Here is a 12,373-nt window from a genome sequence, read left to right as displayed (position 1 = left end):
AGTAATCCCTGTTATATTGCTTGATAAAAAATATCTTGGCCATGCCAGGTCTTGAAATTACATTTCTGCATCCCTTTGTCTCTTGCCCTGTGATCCCATCATACTGTACGGCACCGTCTTTATCATATAGAAGATAACTTGTTCTGGCTTATCTATCTTAAAACATTTCCCCCCAAAAAAACAGTTCAGTCACAGACTGGTTCGCTTCTCAAATACCATTTTATTTGCGCTATCAATGTTATAATTACTTTATTAATATTGTTATTACATACAAGTTCCTTCTGTATTGAAATATGATATACAAAATTAATCTAATTAAATCAGAGATGACATAAGTCAAAGTGACAAGTAGAAAGGTCATCGGAGAGCCGACATGATGGCCTACCTTGGTCAAGAGTTAAAGAAGTAAAATGAGAACAGTTAAAAAAAAACCTTGCATAAGAAAAACATAACATAATGGCAATGTCCAGTACAAATATTATTTACAAAGTGAAAATGAAAGAAACAGAATCTTGTTTATAGGAAAAATGAGTTGTGAGAAGAAGTAGTTTTCATAACAACCAATCAATCACCTGACAAACAAGTTACCAATCTGGATCTTGGTCAATCGGACAAACATCAAACTTTCTCTCAACCTGAAGGTTTACAGTAGCACCCATTTATATATTGGTTAATTGTCTCTTACCAGTATTTGACCCCTTTTGTCAACACAGGCATCAAAAACACATGAGAAAATGACTCATTGAGACTTTAAATGCAATTCTGAGTTTGTTATCAAAATAAAAAATAAAAAAAACAGACAACAATTCATGGCATGCAGTAGCACTTTGACATCAGCTTTTCAGAGCCTCAGTGAAGTCATCAGCTGGTTCACTCTGCATTAAAAAGGGCAAATCAACAGACAGCAATGGATCCAGAAATACCATGCAGACACGATAAAGTTAAGACGAAAACAAAACATTCTGTCCATGATGGAGGGCTTAAATGCTGAGCCATATACTCTGATAGAAGCCTTTGTCCATTCATTTTAAGCTCCAATGAAGTAAATGCTTCTCAACTTGGAACACATTTTCATCTTAAACAACTTCCTGAACTCAAAAGGAATCAACACCAGCTGTGTTTATAATGTTCACCATTCAGTCCTGATTGGCATTCGTGGTTTAAGTCTTGATCAGAGCACCGGCTATTAGCTGCTGTCACAATAGTCAACATAGTTGAAAAAACTGCAATAACTGCGTACAATATATAACTTACGGACAGACAAAACCTCAACACTGGGTTTCATAATAGTTACTTTATCAAGGCGAATACTTTGTCATTTCCAAAGGGTGTTAGATATTATGTCCATTAACTGCCCATTTTTCATTCATTATTCTGACAACATCCAGCTCCTCGTCTATAGCGTAGTGACACTTCTCTTTCTGCAACAATACTTCTGAGTTTACCTTGAAGAAAGCACTTTCAAAAAGGAGTGAGGAAGTAACCAACACATGGTCAATACGCACTACATGAGCTGCAGACTGAGACCCCTCTAGCGTAATATTCTTGACTGTAGGATTGCATGAAATTGTACTTTTTTAAAGACTAAATGGAGAAGTAGAGACTGAGTACAGCCTACAGAGCTTTAAAGGCGATTCTTAATGTATTTTGTACAAAGTTCTTGGTGGGACCAACTCTCTGCTATATAGTAGGTATTTGGCACCAATGGCCCAGCTAGATAGTATTAGTTTGTCTTGTACAGTTCTTAAGTGACACCGAAGAGTGCAAAAATACCATGTAAAATACAAAAAATATAATACACAGTAATCCAAAAAAAGAAACTCATGGAGGCTGCAGAGTGAGAAAGTCTGGTCCACTTCTGATCCAGTCCAGTTTGTATCAAGGCTGCTTCTCAGAACCTTGAAAGCCTCACAAACCTCTCCTTTAAGAACAGTGGACCATGTCCTTCTTAAAAGGCAGCAAAAATGTGACACACAATCTGTCTTTCACTCGCATACTGCATACACACATAGTATGTTGTCTGTGCACAGGTGTACTTCTTTCATTCACGCACTTGCGCAATGTGCAATTTTCAAAATAATAAAATTAAAATCTAAACACAAAAACTAAATGGTGGCTACTTGTAAGTGCACAGCTGCAGCATGTGGAGTTGAGGGTACCGACAGGCAAACTGGAGCTCCAAGGAGAAGAATAGGTGCTCAATAAAGAGAGGAGACTGCCACCAAAACGTCAGTACTGCACAGACAAACACCACTTTTACCTGCATCACTTAACAAAAAGAAAAGTTGTACCCCTTCTCCATCATCCAACCCCTTTCTTTTCTTCTTTCCTCTCCATCTTTCTTCCAGCTCCTCTACAAGTTGACCAGCTCGTGTGCAACAAACTGTTTGAGCCTCTCCAGGTATTGTCCATAGAGCTCTACGTCATTGTGTCCAGCCCCCTCTACCCAGAGCGGCTCCACGGGGCGCTGACAGCGTTCATATAAAGCCAGGCCGTGGGAGAAGTCGATGACCTCGTCCTCCGTACCGTGGATCACCAGTACTGGTGATGTTACCTTCGAAATCTTGTCGATGCTTTGGAGTAGGAAAATAAGACAAAGTTAGGTTAAGATATGGATAAAAAAAGAAATATAGGCATGAAGCAGATAGAAGTAGTAAGATCTGGGTTGAGTTATTGTAATCATAAATTAAACTATTTTTTATTTGAAAAACTACTGAAAAGTGGCAGATCTAATTTGCCAAGTGACCACCAGAGGGAACTATTGAACAAATTTTAAGCACTGTTCAATAGACAAACCGATGCATCTCAATGCATACACCAATGTCTGTAGGCTTGTGAAAGTGTTTTTTTTTAATGCAAATGTATTCATGTGTTTTTAAAATCCAACTGTGTTTTGCTATTTCAATAGCTGTGCAGGAAGAATGTGTGCCTTTCTGTGGTTGTCTTTGATACATATAGCCTGGCTTTCACATGAGCCATCTGTCTCACACGGTGCACTCACTTTGGAAAGGCGTCAAAGCAGTAGGTCTTCTTGGTGTCAGGGAAGGCCACTCTCATGCCAGAGGTGAGCGGGGAGTGGAGGATGACTGCAGCACTCTCATAGCGAGCAGCCAGGTCCACAGAGGGCACGGTGCCGATGCTCTGGCCGTACACGATGACGTGCTCTGGACGGATGCCATACCTGCAAAATTGACACATCATATATGTACTTTATTTCGCTGATCATGTTCAAGGTATTTATTCTACTAGTAGCTAGACACATGCAGGTAAATCATATATGTTTTTCCAGACACTGGCAGGCATCCAGTAAGGCCTTTTGTTAGTTGTAAAAAGCAGCTTTTCTGGCATAATTGAAAAGGCAAATATTGTAGTGTGGAATCCACCATTTTTATTTTCTTTAGACGTTTTTCAAGCTAAAAAAGGCTAACCGTTTGTAATCACGATTCCAAGGGCTTTTGTAGGGTTAAGGTGTTTGCATGTTACCCCATGCAAACACACACCTGTGTGCTTACTAAGACTTACACATATTCTATTAAAAGGCTGAAACGTCACACAATAGTGACTCAGTAATTATACTACCTCCTTAATTGTGTACACAAAGATGGCAGACAGTCACGGCTCAGTGGCTGTCTGCTGCTTTTCAAAGTAGCTGAAGTATTGTGATTCAGAGGGAAGGAGGGGGGAATAACAGCAAAACAAGCAGAAAGGCAGCAGGAAAAGATGCTGATCCTGGATTGAGGGTGAGGGACATTCCACAGCTGATTGTGGAGAGTGTGACCCACTCTTGCAAGCAACCAGTCAGCTGACAAACTAAAAGCTCGCCTGAGAACACTGCATCACTGTCTGGACTGCTGGATAGTGCATAGTACACAGCCACAACCATGACGAAAAACACCGCGCTACTTAATTATTAAAATTAGAAACACCAATATTACAGGCTTAACGGTACAGCCTCTGCCACTGCAGTTCTACAATGCACAGTGATGAACAAACATGAACATCAAAGTCTGACACCACTCTACACTGCTGTGATGGATTATTAGAATTAGGAATCCCACAACACAAGTATAATACAAAATCTCAAGTACTTTGTTAAACTGTAAAAAATGACACTGTGCCTACTGATGTTGTCTCTGACTGTGACACAACATCACGTTATTTAGTAACGCAAGTTTTATGTCGCAAGGCAGGTTTGAGCTCAGCTGTAGTGACAGACAACAATATGTGAAGTAGGTGAAGGGCAAAATACTTTTAGTAACATCAAACCAAAATCTTCCCTGTTAAAAGCAGTGAACACATTCTTAAAAGAAAACTTGACAAGTAACAGAAGGTGCCAAGTAATATTGGAAATGACTTTCACTCAGCTGATGTATGAATATGTGTTTAATATCAAGTCCTGACCAATCCTGACACACATAAAGCTTATACATTTCAATACAAAGAGGGGAAATTGAAACCAGCTTTGTCATCAGGTAAAGGGAGAAAGTATACTGCAGCAAGGCCATCCACAAATCTAACTTGACATCTTTCCACCTTACAAACATTGTGCTTGTAGGAGTGTTTTGATTGGATGAACCTGTGACCGCTTGCTTTACAACAAGGTCACTTTGAATCTCAAACCCATCCTGCCTCTTTTTGATAGACTGCTGTGGTTTCTGCTCACTCATTCGGTATAGAAGGACAACAGTAGTGCATCTCTAGCTGCACTCATGTTAAGCCAGCACTATGACTGGCTTTGACCAACCCAGTTCCACTCAAGATGCAACCAACCAACAACCCCCCCCCCTCCCCCCATCCCTCCGGACAGGCCAACACAAGCCTGCAATTTCTTCGATTGCATTTCAGCTGGAAGAGACCTCACTAGAGTGTTGCCAGCCAAGCTCCATGGTTACGCCCCTCCCCCAAACCTTTATCAATTCAGTCTCCTGACAGAAAATCCAATCTATTATGCAACACATCCTCCCGTATTTCCTTATTATGTCTCTCGACCCCTCTTGGCTGCCCACCTCTTGCTCTGAGGACCAAAAGTAGTATCATCCCATAGCAGTCGTTATAACTAAACTAATATATATTTCAGGATATTCTGAATTTCGTTTACGGCTTAGTGTACAATCTGCACTACAGCATAGGAATCCTTCAATGAAGCTTTGAAGTTAAGGTTGTAATGGAATGAGATTTTACCAGTACAAATAATACATTACTATTAACAGCAACAATGACCTTTAAAGGAATGAGAACATAATTCTAAAAATAAACATAAGAAACCTGATGAAATAGCATGCAACTATAAAGTTATATAAGCATACTAGTTTACAATACATAAACAATTAACATATGCCGTTGGTGAGCATCAACAGTGCCAGACTGCCCACACATAAAAAATAAAAGCAAGTATCGGCACTAAGCTCCGTTCTTGTTGCTCTGCACTAAGGACAGTCAGGTGGGAGATTGCACGCCAACCAACTGAATTAACAGACACAGCAGCTTTTGTGTACCTTTGGCCCAATGAACCAAACCACCACTGATCTTTCAAATAAACAATACATAGCAGTCATGATGGGTAGCCTTTCCGTGTCCATATTTGGGAGAATTTCCACCCACTATTAACGGTCTATGGATGGACTTCTGAATTGGATCAGTATGATAATTGATGAGGAAGTGAGTTTTTGCATTTGTTTTGAGTGGCCATAGTGTGGAAAGACTTTTGTCATTAGACATGGGTTGCTCACACACACACACACACACACACACACACACACACACACACACACACACACACACACACACACACACACCTGTGTAATCGTTGGTACAATAATGGAGGCAGTGTGAGTAAGCAAACATTGCTGAATCATCCGATCCCCTCCCTGCTCAGGTGATGGGAGTGCCTCATCCACCGTAGCTGAACAAAAAAAAAAAAAACACAGGAGGAGAGTGTGTTGCCTATTTGGCTGAGCAGTTGGGGTTTGCCTGTTCATGGCTTCCCTTTGTCATATGATTGTGTGTCAACACTCAGGAGAAGAGTAATTTGGCAGCTACCAAATCATAGGGAGAGAACGATTGGAGTCAAAACCGAACAAGACTAAACTTAACAGGTTCAAAATGCCAAATAAATCAGAAAAAGAAAACAAGCCAAGAAAGTGGAGGAGGCACAAGAGCCCTTTTTTCTTCAGGCTGTGCCTCTAATCTTACATTAGAGATATGCATGAGGGATGTAGGAAGCAAACCAATATGAGGCCATGCAGAGCTGCCTTTTGATTTGATAAAGACAATCTAGTGCATTTGTGCTTGGCAGGGTCAAAAGGCAGGGTTGTACCCTCCTTCCATCACAGACAGACAAGCATGAATCTGGCACAGCTCTCAAACCATCAGATACGGACAGCAGAGCACAAATGGCAAATCACTCATGATACGAGGAATCCTAGTAACCCTAAATACTCTAATAAAATAAAAAGGCCAAAATTATTGATAAAGTTCTACACAATCTTCTATCATATGTGCTCCATCCAGACAATTGCCATGTGCACCATTAAAAGTTAAACATATAGAGGGTGGGGGGTGTAATATCGATTCTAGTCACCAATCTCTCTTGAACATGTATGACTCGATGCGGAAAAAACGATAGCTTGACATTTGACATCAACGTTATGATTCTGTGACATAGGGCTGTCCAATTATTACCGCTGCCCCTGAACGCCACAGATATAAAGTTTACTTTCTAAATTAAGTACTAGCGGAAAACTAAGATACAACATCCATCACCATGTTTTTATGGCCATAGAGATACTGAACGGCTAAAGTCATGCATTCACTGAGGAAAGGTAGCTTCAGTAGCTTGTCATTGTAAACATGCACTTTATAACTGTATGTATAGATTTAGCACACATTCCAAAGTTATTTTTGTATGAGAGCTGAATGATCATTGCCTATAGCACAGGGATTTGTTTGAAGAGAAGTATATATATATATATATATATATATATATATATATATATATATATATATATATATATATATATATATATATATATATATATATATATATATATATATATATATATATAGTATCGTCTAGCCTTATTCTTATCATTTGTATTTATATAAAATGCAGATGCCACTTTTGCTACACACAAAAAAGGGAGATGGCCATGTGACATAATTCAGGCAGACATGTTTGTTTTATGTTCTCTTACTTAAATGTCATGACAAGCTGGCAATCAGACTTGCAACCTGGCTTTAAAGAGTTTCATACAGTAGGCACACAAGTTGAGGCTTCTTCAACATAAAGTTATTTCCTTGTTCCAGAAAGCAGCCTATTAGATCTTGAGGGTTCTTACCAGATTCTTTTCTGATTAACCAACAAAGACATGTGGTCCATTAACGGAGATTGACGTGGGTCGATACTAGCTCTGCCCTTTTTAAAGACAGCTGATTACATCATGTACAAAAACGGTCCTATAACCAGTAACATCAGTAGGCAAATAGCAAGCCCACCGTACAAAGTTTAATTGGAAATAGATCAGATATGATCACAGCACTGTTATTTAAGGACAAATTAAATTGACTCGTAATCAAATAGTATTTGAAGCATCTATTGTGCTTCGTGACGATTAAATTCAATTTCCAAGTAAATTTCAACACCGGTCACAATTGTGTGTAGGAGTTTCCTTGGTGTAACAACTAATAATAATACTATTATTAAAATAAGAAACATTAAAAGCATAACAACACAGCAGCCTTAAGTGTTTGTTTTTCTCTTTTAAGTAAGTGCTGTGAATAGAAATAAAAACGAAAGAATGGGTTCAGACTGTCCATAAGGCCTTTCTAACGCCTTCATTACTTATCCTTTCTATCACATTCGTCAATTAAAGCTTTGGGAGACATTTATGGCAGTGAAGCGTTCTTAATCTAAACAGAAAGGTTTACTATAATGCAAAGGAATGGATTTGTTCCCACACACACACGCACACGCACACACACACACACACACACACACACACACACACACGTAGCGAGTGTGCCTGGCTGGCCACCAGGAAAGTGCGTGGTTCTTCACAGCAGGGGTATATTTTTTGTATGCACAACCTTGATGATCAATAATTTCCTGTTTAACTTGTCAGTTTCCTTATTTACATAAGGCCACTTTGTATATTCTCTAAATTGGGATATTGTGAAAAAAAAATGTAATAGTGCTGAGAGATTCACAGCAAAAGTTGGCAACTAAGAAACAATACCATTTTGTTGCCAGAGGCCCGAACCATGTTGTACATCAGCACTTTTAAACCTCTGCAGTGCCACACGGCAGTGGCACGCCACACTAGTCGCCAAGTGTTTCTCTTTATGGTTGATTTACACTTCTTTGGCTCTCCTCTTCCTGCATTTAGTTTTTCTGAGCCAAAGTTCCCCATTTCCTCTTTTATTCATTTGTTTGTCTTCCAGCAGCAAATAAACAGAAACATCGACTGGATGAACTTTTGTTTCCACCCCATCCATGTAAACAAAGAGGCACAAATATGATATGTTATATACACATGCACACACATGTCAGCTTCAAATTGCTTACTCTGTCCTATCAACAGTCAGAACCCAAAGATGATTAGTTTGGATTATGTGAAATATTGGAGATGTTGGAATGAGAAAACGTTTGCCCCATCAAAATATTACCAATTGTTCAACTAATTGTTTCAAGTCAACAAATGTGTGTATTGAATGTGTGAAGGACCACAGAGACTCTCCCGGCTAACGAGCACCAAAGACTTGGCGTACAAAGCCGGTGGCATTATAAAAGGACACAAGAAGGAGATGAAGAGAGAGTTAAACATAGATGAAAGGGAGTGAAGGACGTGTGGTTTAAACACACTGATGAACAACATTTAGAACTAATATGACTTTGCTTGTAGTGATAAACGTTTTGGGATCTTGGACAGATATAGTAGAAGTATTTTAAGTTCAAGTAAACAATATTTATTCGCATAGGTTGTTTTTTTGTCATAATTTCCTGAAATTATATTCAGTTTTGATTATCATGAAAATATAGTTAGAAATTAAGAATGAATAATTAGTTTTTCAGGCTATCATGGTAAATCAGTTATTTTAAACTACATGAGTTAATTTATTGTAATAGAGCAGATATTAAACACTGCAAATTAATCTACAGCATCAGGAACATAAAACAAAGAGTCCAAGCGTTCTCGTTTCAAAATCATTGCAAATGCAGATACTGTCAACAAGAACCACATTATATGTTCAACTTGCATATGCCGTGCTTCTTGTTGAAAGTCAAATATTGACCAATAAATGTCAGTTTCTATTCATAGCCTGCAGAGCAAAAAGATGCAGCAGAGCACCCACTCACACCTACATATGGCCGGCCAGCATAATCATAGAAAACACGCTACTATTACCGCCCAGAAAAATATCATGCCGTCCCTTCTAAACTATTGCTGTTGTCACCACCCATGATTTTACCAGGCCCAATACTTGTTTCTCCAACAAGCGCCTTCTGCCAACTCTTTGTGTCTTTAACTCTTTCTACTCCATCCTCAAAACCCCATTTCCTTACTGTTCACACTCACCAATAGCTGTAGACAGACAATCACAGCATAACAACAAGGAAAGGTTGGCATTGTGGTTGTTCACAACATTATCTCACAAAAGCTGTCAGACGAGAAAGACTTGACTGTGCTTCTACATGCTCATTCTGCATGGTCATTAGTACGACTCTTTCCTGCTATTGTCATGCAATGAACAGAACTGTTGGGCATTTACATGTGTGTTGTGTTACTTCCCTTTCCACTTAAGTTTGGGAAAAGTGACACCCTTTTCTGTTTGCAAATTAAAGTCATGACACACATTTTAGGTGTTGCTTCTACGCCTTAAGGTTTAACATTGCATACTAGAACTAGTGAAACTACTGCTTCCTTTTTCTACAGGCTGTCTCAAAATGTGGTTACAGGTGTGCCCATCTCCCATTCCCTTCATCATCCTTCCTTACCGTGACCGAAGTGCCTGCCAGGCGGCATCGACATCAGCGTACAGGTTCTTCTCAGAGGGTTTTCCAGAACTCGCCCCGTAACCCGAGTAGTCGTAGGAGAAGACGTTGCAGTTGATCCGTGAACCCAGGCCAATGTAGAAGCTGCTCATTTGGCCCAAGTCCACTGCGTTTCCATGGGAGAATAATAGAGTATATCGAGCGCTGGGTGAGCACCGGACGAACATGCAGGCAATGCGGTTCCCTCTTGTTGTGCGAGTCATGAAACATTCAATGGCATCTTTCTCACGGGACGAGTACTGCCAGTCAGCGCGCTCTGAGAGGTGCAGCGTCCAACGGCTGCCACTGTCATCAGACATGAGGCTGTAGGTGGGCTCTGGAGGCAGGAAGGCCAGTTTAGAGGCAATCTTGCTGGGACACGGTGGACAGCAGAACAGGCAACATAGCTCGCTGAGGGATAAGTGGTTCATCCTCAAAACGCTGTGACAGGGAGAATGAGAAATTGTTAAACGTACGTGTGTGTGTGAGATAGATTATCTATCTATATATCTCTCTATCGAGAGAGAGAGAGAGAGAGAGAGAGAGAGAGAGAGAGAGAGAGAGAGAGAGAGAGAGAGAGATATTACACACACACTAAAACCCTAAATTGTCTTAGCATCCCCAGCAGATTGATTGATCACAAGGAAAACGTCACAAGAACCTCCTTAAATCTCTCCAAGAACATAAATACTCGTCTTTGTGAAGTGAAATAAAGAAACTAGAGGATAAACCCAGGCTGTTGTAAATTATCCACCTCCAGAATGCATGGCTCTCTTCAGGGAGGTATTATAAAAAAAAAATATCTGACCCCGATTGAGTGTGTGTTCTCCGTCTACCTCGGGGCTCCACAACCTCTCAGATAGTATTGACTTAAAAGGCATTCGTGTTTCATCCTGCACCTGGACCTCTACCGAAGGCTATCTTTTGGATATCCCAGCTGCTCTTGAAATTGTAGTGGCCGGGCAGCACTTCACACATCAGCACAACTTATTTTGAAAAAATCAAAGCTGGTCAACCTCACAAAATGTCCCTCAGGACATTTTACAAGCAAGTAATTTGACTCTGCGTAACTACTCATGACCATCCAAGTTGGCTGAAACGCATCACTGTCGGGGTTATGACAACGTGTGGATTGTATTTCCAATGAAGGCGCTCGAAGTAAGAAACTACACCCTACTATTACATCTTTGCAATACCATCCTCCAATCTATGCAAAGTTACAATCATGGGACAGTCTGCAGTGGCTTTTTTGCCAGGATAAACCAGCATGTTGCTTATTTCTTGAATCGTGGCCCCATCTTGATGCCCCAGCATCTCTATGGCATATTGTTTGATTTTTAGTTAAGACCTTCCAAATAGGTCTCACACACACACACACACACACACACACACACACACACACACACACACACACAATTACCTGTGTGCACTTATTATATAAACAATTGGCTGTTGCAGAGAAAATGTCTGGTAAATACTTTTTGCAGCCACTTGGAGGGAACTTCAGCACGATGCTGTGAGATTTGCAAAAACAGTTAAATACACAGTTAATGCTATTTGCTTAATACTAAATATTACCCAAAACAGTCTATAATCTCCCCACTGCAGAGACAGAATGGAGCCCCGCACCGATGTACAGTAAAATGGTGGTTGGAGGCAGAAATGTGTTTGAAGAGATAACAATGACATGCAACTATTCGCGTGTTCTTTGACACAGAGCGGAATTGTTATTAGCACAACCTTTACCTGGAAGGCGGTGGACGCTCGTGTTGTTTTCCGTTCTGTTTTCAGGAGACAGTGTTGGCCAACGTCAGGTGTTATTGTCGCTCCAAACCAACGAAATTAGCTTCTTCTCGACGCGAGGAGATTGTCACTGTTAGCCTGTGACAGATTATCCTCTGTTTCGTGTCCTATTTGTTGGCTTTGTCACTTCGAGTGTGAATATCCGTCCTGGCACCACAGCTGCGAGTTACGATTAGCTAGACGCTTCGTCCTCGGGTCCGGGTCCAGACAGCCTCCTAAACTGTCGTTGCTTTTTTTTTCTCCGCTCGGTTTTCTCAACATATGGTCCTGAATAATAACAAGGTCTTTTCATTCAAAACGTTTAAGTATATTCTGCTTAACAGCGACATGGGTAAATCCTGGGTAAATTCAATAAAGTGCTCAAATTAACTAAATTATTGTCTCGGAAGTATCGCTTGCCTCCGAAACATCAGCGCTTTCTTTTCGTTGTGAAAATCGTTCCGCTTGTTATTTCTAGTTTGTAAGGAAGGAGGGAATTGTGATTGACAGTTCCATGGACAAATAGCAACGCCACTGGTGAAACAAGTCCGCCAATAGATT

The 12,373-nt window shown here is 40.3% G+C and overlaps 1 protein-coding gene across 1 annotated transcript; it reads right to left on the bottom strand.

Moving 5' to 3' along the window:
* Positions 1 to 219: 219 nt before the first annotated feature.
* On the bottom strand, positions 220 to 12,279 carry abhd17b (abhydrolase domain containing 17B, depalmitoylase). The gene is made up of 4 exons (XM_068566607.1): positions 11,777 to 12,279; positions 9,995 to 10,471; positions 3,002 to 3,181; positions 220 to 2,573 (listed from the first exon to the last, which is right to left on the bottom strand). The coding sequence occupies exons 2-4, from the start codon at positions 10,459 to 10,461 to the stop codon at positions 2,354 to 2,356; spliced, it is 867 nt and encodes a 288-aa protein (XP_068422708.1). The 5' UTR covers positions 10,462 to 10,471; positions 11,777 to 12,279; the 3' UTR covers positions 220 to 2,353.
* Positions 12,280 to 12,373: the final 94 nt, after the last annotated feature.

The sequence above is a fragment of the Clinocottus analis genome, unplaced genomic scaffold (genome assembly GCF_023055335.1).
Source record: "Clinocottus analis isolate CAN_PGR_092001 unplaced genomic scaffold, fCliAna1.0.p SCAF_7, whole genome shotgun sequence".
NCBI classification, from domain to species: domain Eukaryota; kingdom Metazoa; phylum Chordata; class Actinopteri; order Perciformes; family Cottidae; genus Clinocottus; species Clinocottus analis.
The sequence above is the reverse complement of the archived record's forward strand: the minus strand, read 5'-3'. Positions and strand labels throughout refer to the sequence as shown.

Bases quoted from the DNA above. Each gene is read 5' to 3' on its own strand.
- abhd17b (XM_068566607.1), bottom strand. From the start codon at position 10,461: ATGAACCACTTATCCCTCAGCGAGCTATGTTGCCTGTTCTGCTGTCCA. The intron at 3,182-9,994 runs GTAAGGAAGGAT...TCAATTTTGCAG, and splicing joins TGGCAGGCACTTCGGTCACG to GTATGGCATCCGTCCAGAGC. The intron at 2,574-3,001 runs GTGAGTGCACCG...CCTACTCCAAAG, and splicing joins TGCTTTGACGCCTTTCCAAA to CATCGACAAGATTTCGAAGG.